General features: G+C 47.2%; 1 protein-coding gene across 1 annotated transcript in view; it reads left to right on the top strand.

Moving 5' to 3' along the window:
* The window catches only part of LOC142557863 (uncharacterized), a 64,655-nt gene extending 56,791 nt beyond the window's left edge, over nucleotides 1-7,864 (top strand). Inside the window, exons 5-6 of the mRNA XM_075670081.1 lie at nucleotides 1,839-1,995; nucleotides 7,575-7,864. Of these exons, the coding sequence (XP_075526196.1) occupies nucleotides 1,839-1,995; nucleotides 7,575-7,639 (222 nt within the window). The 3' untranslated portion in view covers nucleotides 7,640-7,864. The remainder of the gene's footprint in view (nucleotides 1-1,838; nucleotides 1,996-7,574) is intronic.
* Nucleotides 7,865-15,979: the final 8,115 nt, after the last annotated feature.

Consider the following 15,979-nt stretch of genomic DNA (forward strand, 5'->3'; position numbering starts at 1 on the left):
AATGTCGTTGTAACCACGGCACCGAATGGTAAATAGATAATGATTTTTTTTTTTACTTTATTATAACCGCAGCTCCTGGCTTGGAACTGTCAGGACATATAACTGCTCGCCTCGAGCGGAAAAAGAAAGCAAGATCACCACTCGAAGCACTAATGATGTAATTTCGGCTGCTTGAGCCAAATTGAAGTGCAATTCGACAAGTGCTTTTCTGAAGCCGGCCGCTTCCTCCCGCAAGGTGCATGCAACCTTCTTGGCGTCCTTAACGGGGACATACGAGTGCCGAGGATCAATTGTTTTCTCGCGAGGCAAAAGAACAAAGATAGCTGTCACTACCCGCAGAATAAGCACACGTGTGAAGTGTTATCCTGAGAAGAAGGTAAGCAAACAGAACAAACGGAGGAAGCGAAAGTCGCATACAGGTCGACTGGAAATGCCGGGTGGTGCGGCGCCGAGGCACTTCTGAGCGTCCTTTACTCAATCCGTCGCCGCATCCGATGAGGCCACCCGGCGCTTTGAGCTGGCATTGTGCGCCCTAAATAGAGGTGACGAAAGAAAAGACTATCCGAGTGCTTCGCACTTCGAGCAGGGCGTCACCCCGATCACATTCATCCTGGCTCGATATCTGAGCGCACCTGCCGCGATGGATCAGTGGCTATCACGTTCGGCTGCTGAGCACGAGGTCGCGGGTTCGTTTGCCAGCCGCGGAGGCCGCATTCCGATGAAAACGGAATCCAAAAAACGTTCGTGCACCGATCACTGGGTGCAGAACCCCAGGAAGCCGAAACGAATCCAGAGCGCTCCACAGTCTTGTCTCGTGTAACCCCTGCGTTGTTTTGTAACGTTAAAACCGATCGACCGATCAATCTGTATCTGCCTATCAGTCGATCTTATTTTAAGTACAGAAACTCACAACACGTACGTCTCGCGAATGAAACGTGTGTGGTGGAGCCAAAAGGACAGAGATGGGAAAACATTTTCGTTAGTGACGGTGCCATGTAGAGCTACACTATAGAGCATGGGATATATACTCATTGGCATTTCGACTAAAGCCACTTCTAGCAGCTCATTTAGGCACCTTCTTATAACCAACCTGAATTTCTTGCATGACAGGCATGCGCTGTGCACAAATGAGCACTTTTTTAGATCCTGCGGCCAGTCCTCAATTTCGCGCTGTCCACGTCATGGTGTCTACACTGCTGTCCGTTTTGTGCGAGCAGATGGGTCTGCGTTCCTACTTTTCTCTCGTCATGTGATCTATTGTTATATGTTAAACTACTTGTAGCAGCATGACGAACGTTTTGTTCGACTAATCTCCGCAACCATCATTAAGATTTCCCTCACCAGCGCGCACGTATTATCAATATTCAGCATTATCAGCATTAATGCTGGTTGATGTTACGCTTTCCTTGCGATACATTAATGGAATAGGCAAATTGCGTAACCTGCGGATGGGCTGTGCAGCGTGAATAAAGTACGATGACAGTGTGTGTTCAAGAGACTATTGCTCTAGGCCAGCGGTCTTGCATAACGCAGCGCTCGTTAACATTCTGAACAGTTGAGCACACGGGACCCAAATGCCAAACGTGATATATTTTTTGTTCACTACATACACAGCGAGCGTGGTTACAGGGGGTGCTACAGCGGCGCTTATTAAGCCTGTTATGCGTACCGATGCCGGGGCGCCGGCACAGGAGCGGATGCAATGCATGCTTCCTCAGCAAGCAGGGACCACGCTATGCTGATTTGGGTCGCTCAGGCGCACACGTCTGCCATCGCGGAGCAGCAAGGCGGAGGGCGAAAGAGGCCTGACGCCGTCGCGCGGTTCTCGTCTCTCGCAGCTCATGACGCCGTTCGGCAACATGACCACCGAGCCACGCATGGTGCACCTGACCGGCGAGCGCATGATCTTCTCGTGCCTGACGGGGACCCGCGACGAGCCACGCGGAGCGGGCGCCGCGTCGCGCGGACCAGCGGGCGCTGCCGCACCGGGCCAAGGTACGTGCGCTATCGGTGCTCTGCGCCGTTCGCGTGTACGTATACAGTGTGCCGCCAATCGACCCCGTACGTGGGCACAGGAGGTGAGTTGGTATATTGCAGAGTGACCCGCGGACTCTTTCCGACTCGCCGGCTCCCAGCACACAAAAAAACAAAGCCCTTTCGTATGAGCACTGTATAGCGGGTCTGCCTCGCTGCTGCCATTAATGAGTGAAAGATTAACTCGCAAACAAGAACGAGGCCCATAATTCGGCTCGACTGCCATCGGCCGCGAGCGTCCGATGGCGGTCGGTCCGGTCGGTCGAGCTCGAGCGCTCGGTCGGCGCCCGCCGAAGAACTCTCTCCCCAGACTTGCAACGCGCTGCTTTTGATATCGTACAAAAAAATGTGCAGCGCCATTTGGCAGCAGCTAAATTAGCATATAGCGGCGGAAATGGCACCGGACAGCATCGTATGTAAAGCTCTGGGTATTCTATGTTAAAAAAATAATTAAAATGTGTTGCGCTGTCCGGTCCTTCCCCTTCAGAGGTTCTTGTCCCTGTTTTTACTGTGGGCGCTTGTCTTTTAACTATATACTTCTGCCCCTAAAGAAAAACGTGAAAATAAATTAGTACCTCACGGAAGGACTCCGAAGATCTTTTTCATCCCACCGAAGGAACACGTACGGTTTTGTGGTTTGCATGGTGGTCTCTCATATATAGGTCATTCAGGGAAAGGAAAGCCGCTTGTTCAAATAAAAGAAAATGCCTGGTGGAAAACCAACGCAAGGTGGGAAAAAATATTTCTTGCGAGGTTAATTTGAATGCTTTCGTCCTTCCTCATTTCTGTCTCCTCCTGCCTGCTTCGAGAGAGCACGCAAATGATATAACGTCGCCTGAAGCGCCCTTGTTCGCGCCCGATGCAGCGCGCCCTCATATTTGTTTGGGGCCTTCTAACAAAGGGACAATATATGAATGGCAGGTGTGCGCCGAGTCGGATGGCTCGCTTTCGGAATCACCGCCCAAGCTTTGGCTCTGTTCAAAAGAGAAAAAAGAAAGAAAATCAAAAGAGGAATGGAAGGGAAAAGTAAGGAAATAAAGAAAAGAAGAAGGTCTCGTATCATCCACCGCGGATCTCCTGCGGCAAGTGTTAAGAGTTGTGCGAATTCCTATTGTCTGCTCTTTTCTGCCCTGCGAAGCGCACCTATAGCGCAACATCAGGTAATAATGAGATGACGCGCACGCTATGCACCGGCCCGTATATATGGATGCACAATCGAACAATGTACTCCAGTTGTGTCGCTGTGTATGTCTCTTCTGTGCTCGTCCCTCATTCTATATGCGCATTGTTATTACATGATTCATGAATATCCAACTAGCCCGAAGTTCCGCCATTGTTCAATTTACCCTACGTCAAAGGCACGCAGTTTCAGGCGCTTTTGGATGCGTGCGGACAGAATATTCCTGACCTTCTTATGCTGCGCAGCCGACGCTCGTGAGCTTCGTACAGTGCGGTCGGCTACTCAAGTCTCGAGAGCATAGCTTTGTAGAGCACGGTGTTTTCAGGATCCTCACCGCGGTTTTGGGCGAAAGCTACGGTAACTCTCGACACATTCTTCCACGCTTCTAGAACTTCCTTGATTCCTTCTTACCGGCTTCGCATATTTCACAGAAGCGGCGATACATTACACTTATATGCTATTATTTATTTATTTATTTATTTATTTATTTATTTATTTTACCTGCAACAGCTACCCGCCGCGGTAGCTTAGTGGCTATAGTGCTGCGCTGCAGAGCTAGAGGTCGCGGGTTCGATGCCGGCTGCGGCGGCTGCATTTCGACAGAGGCAAAATGTGATTTAAAGAAACACTCCTGCACTTAGGTTTAGGTGCACGTTAAAGAACCCCAGGTGGTCAAAATTGACCCGGAGTCCCCCACTACGGCGTGCCCCATTATCGGAGTGTGGTTTTGGCACGTAAAATTCCAGAATTTCATTTTCATATTCTACCTGCAACAGCTTGCATACGGCTCAGACTGCGACGCACCTTTTTTCAAAAGGGTTCGTGAAAGTTGGCTTATCTGCAGTAAGAGCGCTCGTAGGGAGAAGCTCGCTTTAGTGGATCACTTGGTTTCATCGGTGACACGGCCGGTATATAGAACGTGAACAGCGCAAGTATGGATTACCAACTAGCCCAGTCAGCCACATTCTATATTGAACTCACGCTTGCCTGCTTAGCCGAAAGTTTTACCATGCTAGCGGGAAACGCTTTTTTTTGAAGGAAATTATAACTTAAACAAAGCGCTTCAGATAGTATCGAACTTTGACTCTCTCGCTTCCGAGATGGGCTGTCAACCTGCTGCACCGTTAGGACGTCGGCTATCTCAATGCGTTTGAAAGGAACCAATGCTTTGCGGCACAGCGTGCATGGTGCCGGTGCGCACGCCGCACGCCCTGGAGGAAAGAAACAAAATAGGAGAGGCCCTGACGTCACGTTTTTGAAGCCGGAACTGCAGCCATGTTGATGTGCCATCTCCCTTTGAACTTCCAATCAGCTCGCCGGAGCAGATAGGCGTGAGCTTTGAACTTGCATTGCTACGAGCCGCCGAAAGTGGGTGCTGCTGACGCGCGTCAGAACAAAGCCTACGAAACTTCTGTAACAATTTCAGTGAAGCAGCCGCGCTCCGTTTTTTTTTTTTTTCCGTGGCACGTTGAAGAAGACGACGATAGCCCGCGCCGTGATTGCTTGAGTGTCTCTGTTGCCTGTTGACACTCACACACACACATACCTAAAACGCAACTGTCAAGCTTACACACCACGCTCCAAAGTAAGCTTGTCTTGCGAACAGAAAACTTATCTCACTTTCAGAGACCTAGAGCAGCAGCGAAAGCTTCAAGACCCGGTTGCTATATGGCAAGGCTGACGTTCGGGGCACCAATCTCAGTGCTCCTTTGCGAAAAACAGCAAGTGACTTCCGCCACGCTTTATCCAACACGTCCGTGCTGGCCGTGGCCACTCCTACGCTTTCATTCCTCCATGCTGCACGCTGATAATGCCTGCCGCATCCTGTAGCAAGTTAATCACATGACAAATGGAACGCGGCGGCAGTGGCGAGAGAGTGAAAACGCGCTCGAAAACGCGCGCAGCCATCGCTTGTTACGTTTTGTAATGCTTGTAACGCCATTAAAATGCTGCGAATATATCTGAATTTTTGCTTAAGTAAAAAAAGCACCGCGTAAATTGGCTGGGAAAAAAAGGGGGAAAGCTGAAACAACCGTCGTCTCCGTCGAGTGTTCACAGAAAGCTTGTCGCCAACCTTGCACATGCAGCCGGCAAGGCGTTTCTATATACTTAGCGTTTCCACGTGCATGTGATCCAGCGGGCCTTCGCGGAAAACATTTGCTTCACTGCACGACACACGGAAACTATTGCGCTGCGGCACATTTGTCATGCGAGGAACGGTGGCCGTCGCTTCCTGAAGCGTCGGACCCGGCCCCCGCTGTAATGCGCTCGTGCCTGTTATTTTCTCGGCGCGAACGCCAAGCGCTGCTCAGACAACCCCTAAATTTAGATAGGAAACGCAGGCGCTGTCAAAATGCCGCTGCAGTTTGAACGTGTGCCTGTCGTTGGCAGCTTGTACACGTCGGTGATATATATATATATATATATATGTATATATATATATATATATATATATATATATATATATATATATATATATATATATATATATATATATATATATGTGTGTGTGTGTGTGTGTGTGTGTGTGTGTGTGTGTGTGTGTGTGTGTGTGTGTGTGTGTAAATTTCCTGCCTGCTTGCCGGGAGCGGAAGGCTCCCTGAAAGAATTTGTCACCAGCTCAGGACGTCAAAATGACTTGTAATTTAACCTAATGAACTTCGCCTACTTAACTGCAAGTCTGCAAAACAGTGTGGTATTACAAGCACGAAACATTTCCCACGCACGGAGATTTCCAGACGCTTCCGCAGCACGTAACGCTGAATGCGCGTATGATATTTCACTGCTATAAAGTGACTCTGAATAAGGGGCCGGAGACACAAAGCTTTTTGTTCGCAAGTGATTTCTTTCCACTGGCCGGCCGCCTTCACTAATACGTCCAGCTATATGATTGCCATAAGCCGCATTTGCTCCTACGAACAGTTGTAGCGTGAAAACATCTTTTTTTTTAATACGGGGCCAAGGCTCTTGTAAGCTGTCTTGAACACACGTCGTAAACGCATTCTCGGCGGCGACCCAGAAAACCTTGAAACTAAAGCACTATACTGCCGCTAACGGAGGGCGGAGGCGTCGTAACAGTGCAGCACGGGAATGGGGAGACCTAACTCACGCCGCACCATTGCCTGCTGCGCAGGTGCCGTTATCGAGATTGCAAAAGCTGCACGCAAGGGTAACAAAGGCACCCATTCGAATATGGCGCAGAAATCTCCATGTCATTTCGCGCAGTTCCCGAACAGACAGAACTAGTTTGCCGCCAGCTGTTTATCACTGAAACGGTCACTCACTAAAGTTTTACTCGTGTTTACGCTTTAAAAGAGAATAAGCGATCTCCTTTAGCATTTTTTTTCTCTCACAAGTTTGACTTAGCGAAAGTATAGCCGGCTAAAAACAAGACGGAATGACGCGAGCACTATAGTGGCCAACCGACCACTGTCACATAGAGGTATATACTTTCGCATGTTTCTCTATGCTTTAAATAAAATACGCCATCGAAAATAATACATTGCGCTGAAGTACATAAGAAGCACGAGCCTACGATGTCAAGCAAGCTCGAAAACTCTACAAGGTTATCCACAATACTCTGTCGTAGAAGCGGCCTGAGACTAAGCGAAAGCCGTTTACTCAGTCATTTGCTACGAACGAAGTGAATTTTACAAAAGCAACGCCAAATTCAATTCGAAGCGGGCAGCCGGGACCACCGCCATGTTTTACGCAACCTACGCAAACAACGCAGACACGCTAACGCTAAATCTAATAGAAATAGCGTGCGTACGCTATATACGCTGTGGGTCGTTTAGCGTTCTGCGCATGCGCAGTGATGACCCGCTATATTATATCGTACGCAATGGTTTAGCGCACACTAAACTAAAACTGTCTATACTCCGACAGTGCCTATATTTCACCTGCATTAACCAAGCTGTGTCTACTACATTCAATCTCACCAACAACCTGCATTGGAGCGAAAGCGACAGGTCTCACCAGCCAACGAGAAACGAGAACCGGCTGACTTTCTGCCATCCTATTGATGGCAGAAAGAAGAGCTCATTGTCCGCCACTAATCCTACCGCGGTTCCTTTTAACCTACATCCACCGCGCGGTGTTTTTTTTTTTGTTGTTGTTGTTGTTGCTGTTGTGCGATATTGTGCTAATTCTCCTATAATCAGCACTAATCTGCGATAGCCTTTCCATGCGAACCGCCGTCCTTCTTTTCCTCGCTCTTCATTGGCTGACGCCTTTGCCGACACGGCTTGTAGCTTTCGCCGCATCGGCGTAGAGTATATGGTATAGTATACTTAGGTGCGTGGGACCGCCCACGCCGCCGTTGAAAGCGATTGTGTGACGTTTGCTTCCCTCTTCCCAGGCCCAAGCCGCATGAAGCGGGGCATCGCCGAAGAGAAGGACTGCGCCTGCAACTGCTCCTGCTGAGCAGCAGGCACCGAAGCGCTCTCCGCTGGCCAGTGCGCCGGCGGCGACCGGACCGCGGCACGACACCGCGTGACCAATATCCTATCACCCCACAATGAGAGAGATGCAACAAACGACCGGCCCAAAGAGGCATCTGCCCTAACCACAGGCGCCACATCTGTGAAGTACATTTGTGTATACGTTCGGACACCCTTGGCAAATAAAACAAATGCGGTTGGGAATTGGCGAACGAGACAGACCAGGTTGATTTCCCAAGGCTTCCCTCAACTGAAACGCTATCATTGTTATCAGCTATACGGCGTGTGCTCCTATGTCGACAGGGCGGCGAATGCGCTCATCTATTTTGATGAACGCAATCACAGCCACACAATGGGGACGCCTGGCTGTGCGCCTGATGATATCCTCGCGGTGACCCTCGTCACTTTCGGAAGAAATTACTCATTGTCGCTTGTACAACGGCTATCCAGACTGTGCTGCGCGATCGGTGGTTTCCCAACGCCACGAAAATGTCTCAGCCAACAATACCTGTGCCCACCAAGTTTTCTCTGTAAGTTCCCGGCGACTATACCTGGGAAGTTCACGCAGTTTTGAAGGCATGAACTACAGACAACGCGCTAACAAATAACTCTACTGGTTACACCTATTTCAGATAAGTAATATAAACAAAAATATATATATTTATTGGAATCTCCGGCCTTATATACTGCAAGCAAGAGCCAGGTATAAGCAACATATATAGGGGAAAAAAGGAGGGGGGGGACAATCCCCCTCTCCCCATTAACGTCAACCTACAGAAATATAAATCGGATTCATGTCGTCATCACCGCAGCCCACTCAAGTCCGGGCAAAATTAGTTGCTGATGCACCGCCCATACCCGGAAACATGTTAATTTTTTTTTTCGTTTATCCCAAGCTGTTCAAGAATTTCATAGAAACTTTCGGCTAAATGGGTATCGAAATGTTTGGACGCTGACGAAACGCGACGTAGAGTGGACAAATAAAATTTTGTTTGGGGGGACATTTAGCGGCTGGATCGCAACTTTGTGCAGCGACTGATCGCTGCAGACGAGCAATGAATGAATATGTTCAGAAAAGCGAAACCACTGTAACGGTGGCAGCCCGATTCTCAGCAACCCAAGAATGCCCCGTATCAAGGACAAGTCAAAGAGCTGAAGGTTAGAGATTTTTACGAATAAATAAGGCGTTCTAACGATCATCGATGTATGTAATTTTGACATACTGAAGACATTATTTATGCAATTCCTTAATTCAAGAGAGCGCTGAAAGTATCAAGGTGATGGAAGTTCCGAGGAGTTTTCGCTTTGGAAGGACAATGCGCCAGCTGCTAGAATTTCCGAAACAATTAGCTTTTTTGAAATAATTTTCCATGCAGTGACCCTTCTCGTTACCGCCAAATAGTGGTCTTTCTATTTTCTGTTTCTTAATCGCTATATAGATCGATTGAAGGGAATGAATTTTTAGAATAATATTAAAGAGATTGTTACAGCGCAGAATGTCAGCTACCAGTGATCATAACTTCTTTCAGATTGTCTAAAAAAATATTTTGCGAACAATTTCATAAGAGCATTTTGAAATGCATAAAGGGTATGCGAGGTCAGCTGATATTTTCGCCGCTTTATTACGCCTCTTATTTCTCGGTCTGGGTGGGAACTTTTCAACAGCCATGCATGTTTTCTTCGCGTTATGCTTATATTATTATTATTATTATTATTATTACTATTATTATTATTATTATTATTATTATTATTATTATTATTATTATTATTATTTTAGGTAAACTCTTTGGCATCCCATTTAATAACTATATTTACCGCGAAGTAAATGGCAAGGAACAAAATACTTTCAAACAATGCCCTGCAGTTTCCTTCACTGACCCGTATGTTTCGTATACGCTCTCGCACATACTACCACTCATTTCACGGTGTGGGTTTAGCATGCACTTCGCAGAACGGTAGATGGGTTGTTAACTGGTGGATTAGGTCGGCTACTTCATTTCACTTCCGAAAGGACACGAAAATCCAACTACGCACTAAACGGATGCAACACATGCTAGAAAGAACTCGGAAATGAGAACAGTTAGTAACCACGAATGTTTGGAATTATTGAAAGCGAGCACTAAATCTAACCAAGGACAAGAAAGAAGAGAGAGAGAGAGAGAGAGAAAAGCGGCGAGCGAAAAGTCAGAAAAGCCCAGCGAGCCGCTCGTGCCAGTGGGGCCCTGGAATAGGGGCTCCAACCATCGTGCCTTATTTTATTTACATTGAATAAAGTTTTACTCTCTCTCTCTCTCTCTCCCCTCCGTGCGAAAGAGAAACGCGTTCCGCACAGTGCTCGATTTGCCCGTGTATATTCCTCACCTGCGTATCTTTCGCGCTGTACATTTGATCGCGTGAATATTTTGATGACTGCAGCTACTTGTCGCCCGACCTGGTGCGTTGCCTGCACCGAAAAAAAAAAAAAATGCGCGCTCGCCTTGACATCTTGAAACAATACGAACACACGGAATATACCGACGTCCCCTCCGTTTCCAATTCGCATCGGCGAAGCGTTACTGTCGAGATGCTGCGCTCTCAACAACATCTGCAGCAAGGATTAAGACAATATTGCCTGTTCGTAACCTTCAACCCGTATTTTGAGCGCATTTCAGGTGAATCGTGATTGCGCTACAACTTATTTTTTTCTCCGCCCGCTGAAGTCATGCAAAGCGAAATGTCAGCCAAATTATAATGTACATAACTGAATAAACTTCGCTCTTAATGTTTCGAGATATTAATTCCTAAAGTGCGTGACGACACACATGGGCTCGCGCGATATTAATTAAAAAGAAATTGCAAGGGTGTGCGCAGCCGATCACTGCCGAGGCAACATTCCGTTAGTACTGAAGCGTCAGCCTAAAATTTACCGAAACATTTTTGAAAAAGAAATATTCATTAAGAGTCGCATTGAATACTCCCAAAGTACACGCGAAGAAACACATGGGCGTAACAATGACTTTCGTGCTTCAATGCATAAAACGGCGTATTGTAAAAAAAGAAAGTCGAAACACAGTGCGTTATTACCGCGAGCCTTGATAGCGCATATCTCGAAATCTTAGTCGTCCTCAGAATTCTTTCCAAGTGGATATGCCTAGAACCCCCACCAACTACAATCAATAAATTGCGATACGTGTCCTGAAAATGATCAGTTAAAAACTTAATTAGTGAAATTTTCTTAATTAGTAGATTGTGCATATCGATTTCACGTGAAAGTAATGTGAGCATCCTAGGACAATCCAGCTCAAAGACTACGATTATGTTATCATGCCACAGGAAGATCTTTCAAAATTGTGTACAGTCTAAAAAAAAGTATTAGCATCGTACGTTGGCGCATACTTCTCGTTCGTTATGTGCCACCAGTTTCGTTGGACAAGTATGTAACTACGTATATTTTATAATAAGCGCCACAGGAGAAACATTCAAATACGCGGCCAAGTTACGGATGCCGTTAGAAATATGACAGAAATGATTAAGTTTAGCTGCATAGAAAATGGAGCAAATAGCAAGTTTGTCATCTGAAATATACATGGCAAATTATACATGCGCACAGAAAGAACTGCGTGCGACTGCCGTAACTTCTACTTGCTTGTGTATACGTTGTTCGCAATATATCGGAGTGATCGGACGGAGGAATGCATTGCCTGAAAGGAAGCAGAACTCATTCTGCGGAAAATTTGCAGCCGTGTGAATTTCCTGGCAATAAGTACACGTCTCTTAACCGTGCTCATATTAAGCAGATATTTGCCGCAACACGCAAGTATCCGTCTGCCAGCACGTGACCAGCACCACAGATTGACTAAGACCATTCCGTTAATACATTGCACATACAGGGTGCCCAACTATCATATGCACCAAGATTTAAAAATATGCAAATGCCACGTGACTGGAAAGAACCAAGGTAATGTTGTTTGCCGTCGCTTGAAGATACTCATTATTTTTTGCGTTCCACCTAATTACATATAATTAGGTGAAAAAGGTCAAGGAGAAAATTGTAGAGCGACATGAAAAACTCCCGATACAGCTTTGTGTTGCTCAATACGTGCTACATCAGTCAGTCAGTCAGTCAGTCAAGAACTTCAGTGAGGTCCTGAGGAGTTTTAAGCCGTTAGAGATCCCATGCGGGGAGCTCCTCGGGCCGAAACCGTAGGCGACGCCCAAGTCGGGACGGGAACGTGGTGACGCTCCGCCAGTTCTTGGGCCCTCTGGACGGCCTTGAGCTGGAGTTTGAGGTCCGGGCTTTTGAGGGCTTCTTCCCATTCGGGCTCACTAGAGAGAGGGCCCTTTGGTAACGCGGTACATTGCCATAGCATGTGCGAGAGTGAGCAATAGAGTACTTGGCAGTCTGGGCAATTTGCCGGGATGTCTGAGTTATAGTGACTCAGTAGGCCTCGTGAAGGATACGAGTCCGTTTGTAGCATTCGAAACGCGGCCGCCTGCGCGCGTTCGAGTTTGGAGTGCGGGAGCGGATATTTCATTCTGCCTTTTCGATAGTATGAGGTGATTTCGTGATAAGTGAGTAGCGGGTCATTAAACTGAATGTCCAGCCCCTCGGAGGCCGTAGGACCGTCGCGGCGGGCAAGTTCTCGCGCACGGTCGTGGGCCGTTTCATTGAGGTTTGGTTTAAAAGTATTTTTCCCTAGCGTGAAAGAAGCCCGCGAATACGCGCTAAGTGCCTCGAGCGGTCAGTCGAGCGCCAATTTCGCGCGTATTCGCGGGCTTCTATCAGGATCGGAAAAACACTTTTATGCACCACGTATTGAGCAGCACAAAGCTGTATCGGGAGTTTTTCATGTCGCTCTACAATTTTCTCACTGACACTTTTAATCTAACTATAGTATTTGAGAAATTTATTTATTTAATTAAGACTAATTATATGCAATTCAACGGCACGCAAGAAATAAGACGAGTATCTCCAGGCGACGGCAGAGAACATTACTTCGGTTCTGCCCAGCTACGTGGCATTCGCATATCTTTAAATCTTGGTGCACGATAGTTGGGACACCCCGTATATAGTGGATTGCGGCATTATTTTTCGCATAACAACTGCAACGTGGGAAACAAAAAGGCCAGACCACTCTGGTTCCTTAGAATCAATCGCAAGTTCCGTTTTAACTCATTTCTCAGACAGCACGCCGCTAAGCTCGCGCATTCGATCCCGGCCGCGGCGGCCGCATTGCGCCAGGGGCGGGATGCAAAAGGCGCGCGTGTGCCGTCCGTTAGAGAACACCAGGCGGTGAAAATTCATCACGATTCCGCCGCTACTGTGGGCCTCATAATCAGACCGTGGTTTTAGCGCGAAAAATCCAAGAATATATTAATTTTTTTTTCAGTTATCAGAACGAATGCACCAGGATGACAACCTTCGAATGTTCCCAGCCGTCACACAGCTGGAGAAAAGCAAAGGTAATTGCTGTATAGAATCGAAGCCACAAATATTCTCGGACGTAACGCGCGGCGTCTTCTCTCGCCAGTACTTCCTCGATGTCTCTCACGGAGCGGTTGGAAATAACACGCGTACAACCGTGCGGGTCACCTATATATCGGACTTTTTTGTGATCCCTTTCAGATTCGATATATCCGGGTTCGACTGCATTCTTTATTTTTTCTAAATAAAGTCTGCTACTACTACAGCGGTGGCTACAGGGCCGACGCCCTCGTGCGTCGCACTGTCGGTTCCGCAGCTCACACAACTCGACGGTTTACATTGAGACGAGATTCACTGGCAGTGTATAAGCGGGGAGGCAGATGAGGGAGCCAGCGAAGTCCAATGTTGCCGTCGAAGGGACGCCAAAGGGGAGAGAGACAAGTGCGTCCAGCGTGGAGCAAGCGGCGTACAGTGTTTCGCGATCTCCCGAGCGACCGCGCGCCGATGAACGGTCCGTTCCAGCGGCAGCGATAAATAAAGGTGTTCAATATCGATTATACCTTCTGGAGGCGCGAGATCTTGCAACTTGCTCAGCATGACAGGGAGGGGAAAAAGAGGACTCTGACGTGTGCCCGCAGAAATCGACCATTCGATATGCGCATCAGCCGTTGGACGACGACCGACTAACTCCTTCGATGGTAGGAGCGGATTCGGTGTCCTTCCTCGGGGACAACTATTCGCGAAGTGCCGTAGACCAGTGATGTTCCGTGCAGGGAATTCTCGGCCACAATTTTGGACGAAAGGAAAAGAAAGAGAAGGAATCTTTGCGATATCGCGGGGAATTGTAATATTGGTTAATATTACAATTATGCCTTTGAGCAAGCCATCACTTCGACAAAGCACAGCGCACCCTCCTCTGCGCACGGGCCAAACGTGGAGTCGGTCGGCTTCAAGTTCTAATAGCCATTGTTGTTGAAAAGCTGATGTGCTGTTTCGGTACAACACGCGAACTGCAATTTGTTGCACGAATATTCGACAAGGCGACCTACCCAGTATCGCTAAACAGCTGCGAGCCACCAGTGTTAGTTGAGGCTATAGAGCTCTGTCTACGTGATAGATATGTCGGGAACTGACATTAGAAAGTGACACATCAAAAATCGACTTCTGATATTGCTGTTCGGCCGACATGTCGAATAAACTGTGTAATGTTTTTGAACACACACACACACACACACACACACACACACACACACACACACACACACACACACACACACACACACACACACACACACACACACACACACACACACACACACACACACACACACGTGTGTGTGTGTGCGTGTGCAGGGAAACTTGCGGGGTTTTTTCCCTTTTTTTGAATAATACAGGGAGCATTGTCGGGAATAGGGAATTTTCGTGCATGGGAATTCTGCTGCAACGTATGCAGAACATCACTACTGTAGACTGCTTTCGGCGTATACTGAATGCAGCGAGCAGGTGCACAACTTGGCGCAAGGAACTCCATTCTGTCCCGCTAAAAGCAGACAAAAGAAGACGGTTTATTCCCGTTTCTTCGTGCAAATGCTAATGACACAAGCTGCAGTGGCTCGAGTAGTCATGTGCCTATGCACATTATAAGTTGCTAAGGTGCACCGATAGAGAAACTATATATATATATATATATATATATATATATATATATATATATATATATATATATATATATATATATATATATATATATATATATATTAAAGCCAGCGCATGGTGTAAGATATTCTCTTTAGGGTGTGGACAGTGCTCCTAGCAGGAAGGCCTGATAATGCCCCCTATTTTGAAATCATAGGTATGTCACGTGGCAATGCTTTTCTATTAGCCCCGAGAACGACCTAGTAGGGCCGCTGCGAGCAGCGCTCGCGTGACGTCAGGGCACGGACTCGCGCCTGTCGTCTGCTGCAGTTCGGGCAGTGCCCGGGCGCCTTCTGCAGTGTTTCCGTTTGTTCGCCCTCGTTCTCTATGCTTGTATACTTATGACGGGCCTCTCAAATATATCTTTTGCGAAGTCTTCGTTCGCGAAAATGTAATCAAGGAGCTTATTTCCTAGACGACAATATATTTCTCAAAGGCAACGGTATAGTGCCACTCACCCGCCGTGGTTGCTCAGTGGCTATGGTGTTGAGTTGCTGAGCACGAGGTCGCGGGATCGAATCCCAGCCACGGCTGCCGCATTTCGATGGAGGCGAAAACACCCGTGTACTTAGATTTAGGTCACACTAAAGAACCCCAGGTGGTCGAAATTTCCGGAGTCCACTACGGCGTGCCTCATAATCAGAAAGTGGTTTTGGCTCGTAAAACCCCATAATTTTTATAGTGCCACTCGAAGGAGCTCAGACCAGACAATACGGGTTTTTCATGCACGGATCTACACTTTGCAGCGGTAGGTCACGTGAATAATAAAAACATAGACGCAAAATCCCAGCAGATAAGAATCCAGTTAGGATTTCATAGCCATCATGGTGCAAAATGCTTGTCACAATCAAACGCTGGCTATATATGACTTGTACAACATTTATCTTGATTTTAACCCACTAAAACATTTTGCTGACGACGAGTAGTTCATGGTATAATATTGAATTGTTCTATTTATTCGAAGAAACGCTCGGCAGTAACACAAGGACTTAACACTGCAGTTTAGATTCTGCCAGCACCACGTGCGTTTTTAACTGCTTCTCAAAAGGCCGTTCTGCACCGGTTAAACGTAAGTGGGGGTAATTTGAAGCAAAGCTGATTGAGGCTTACAGCTCTTTGCAGCACACGGAAAGGAATGTACCAATATTTATTCCTTTTCCATGCTACAAGTTCAGCTCACTTGAGCAATTTACTGGTGCTTCTTGCTTGAAAAACAGACATGAT

The sequence above is a fragment of the Dermacentor variabilis genome, chromosome 1, assembly GCF_050947875.1.
Source record: "Dermacentor variabilis isolate Ectoservices chromosome 1, ASM5094787v1, whole genome shotgun sequence".
Lineage (NCBI taxonomy): Eukaryota > Metazoa > Arthropoda > Arachnida > Ixodida > Ixodidae > Dermacentor > Dermacentor variabilis.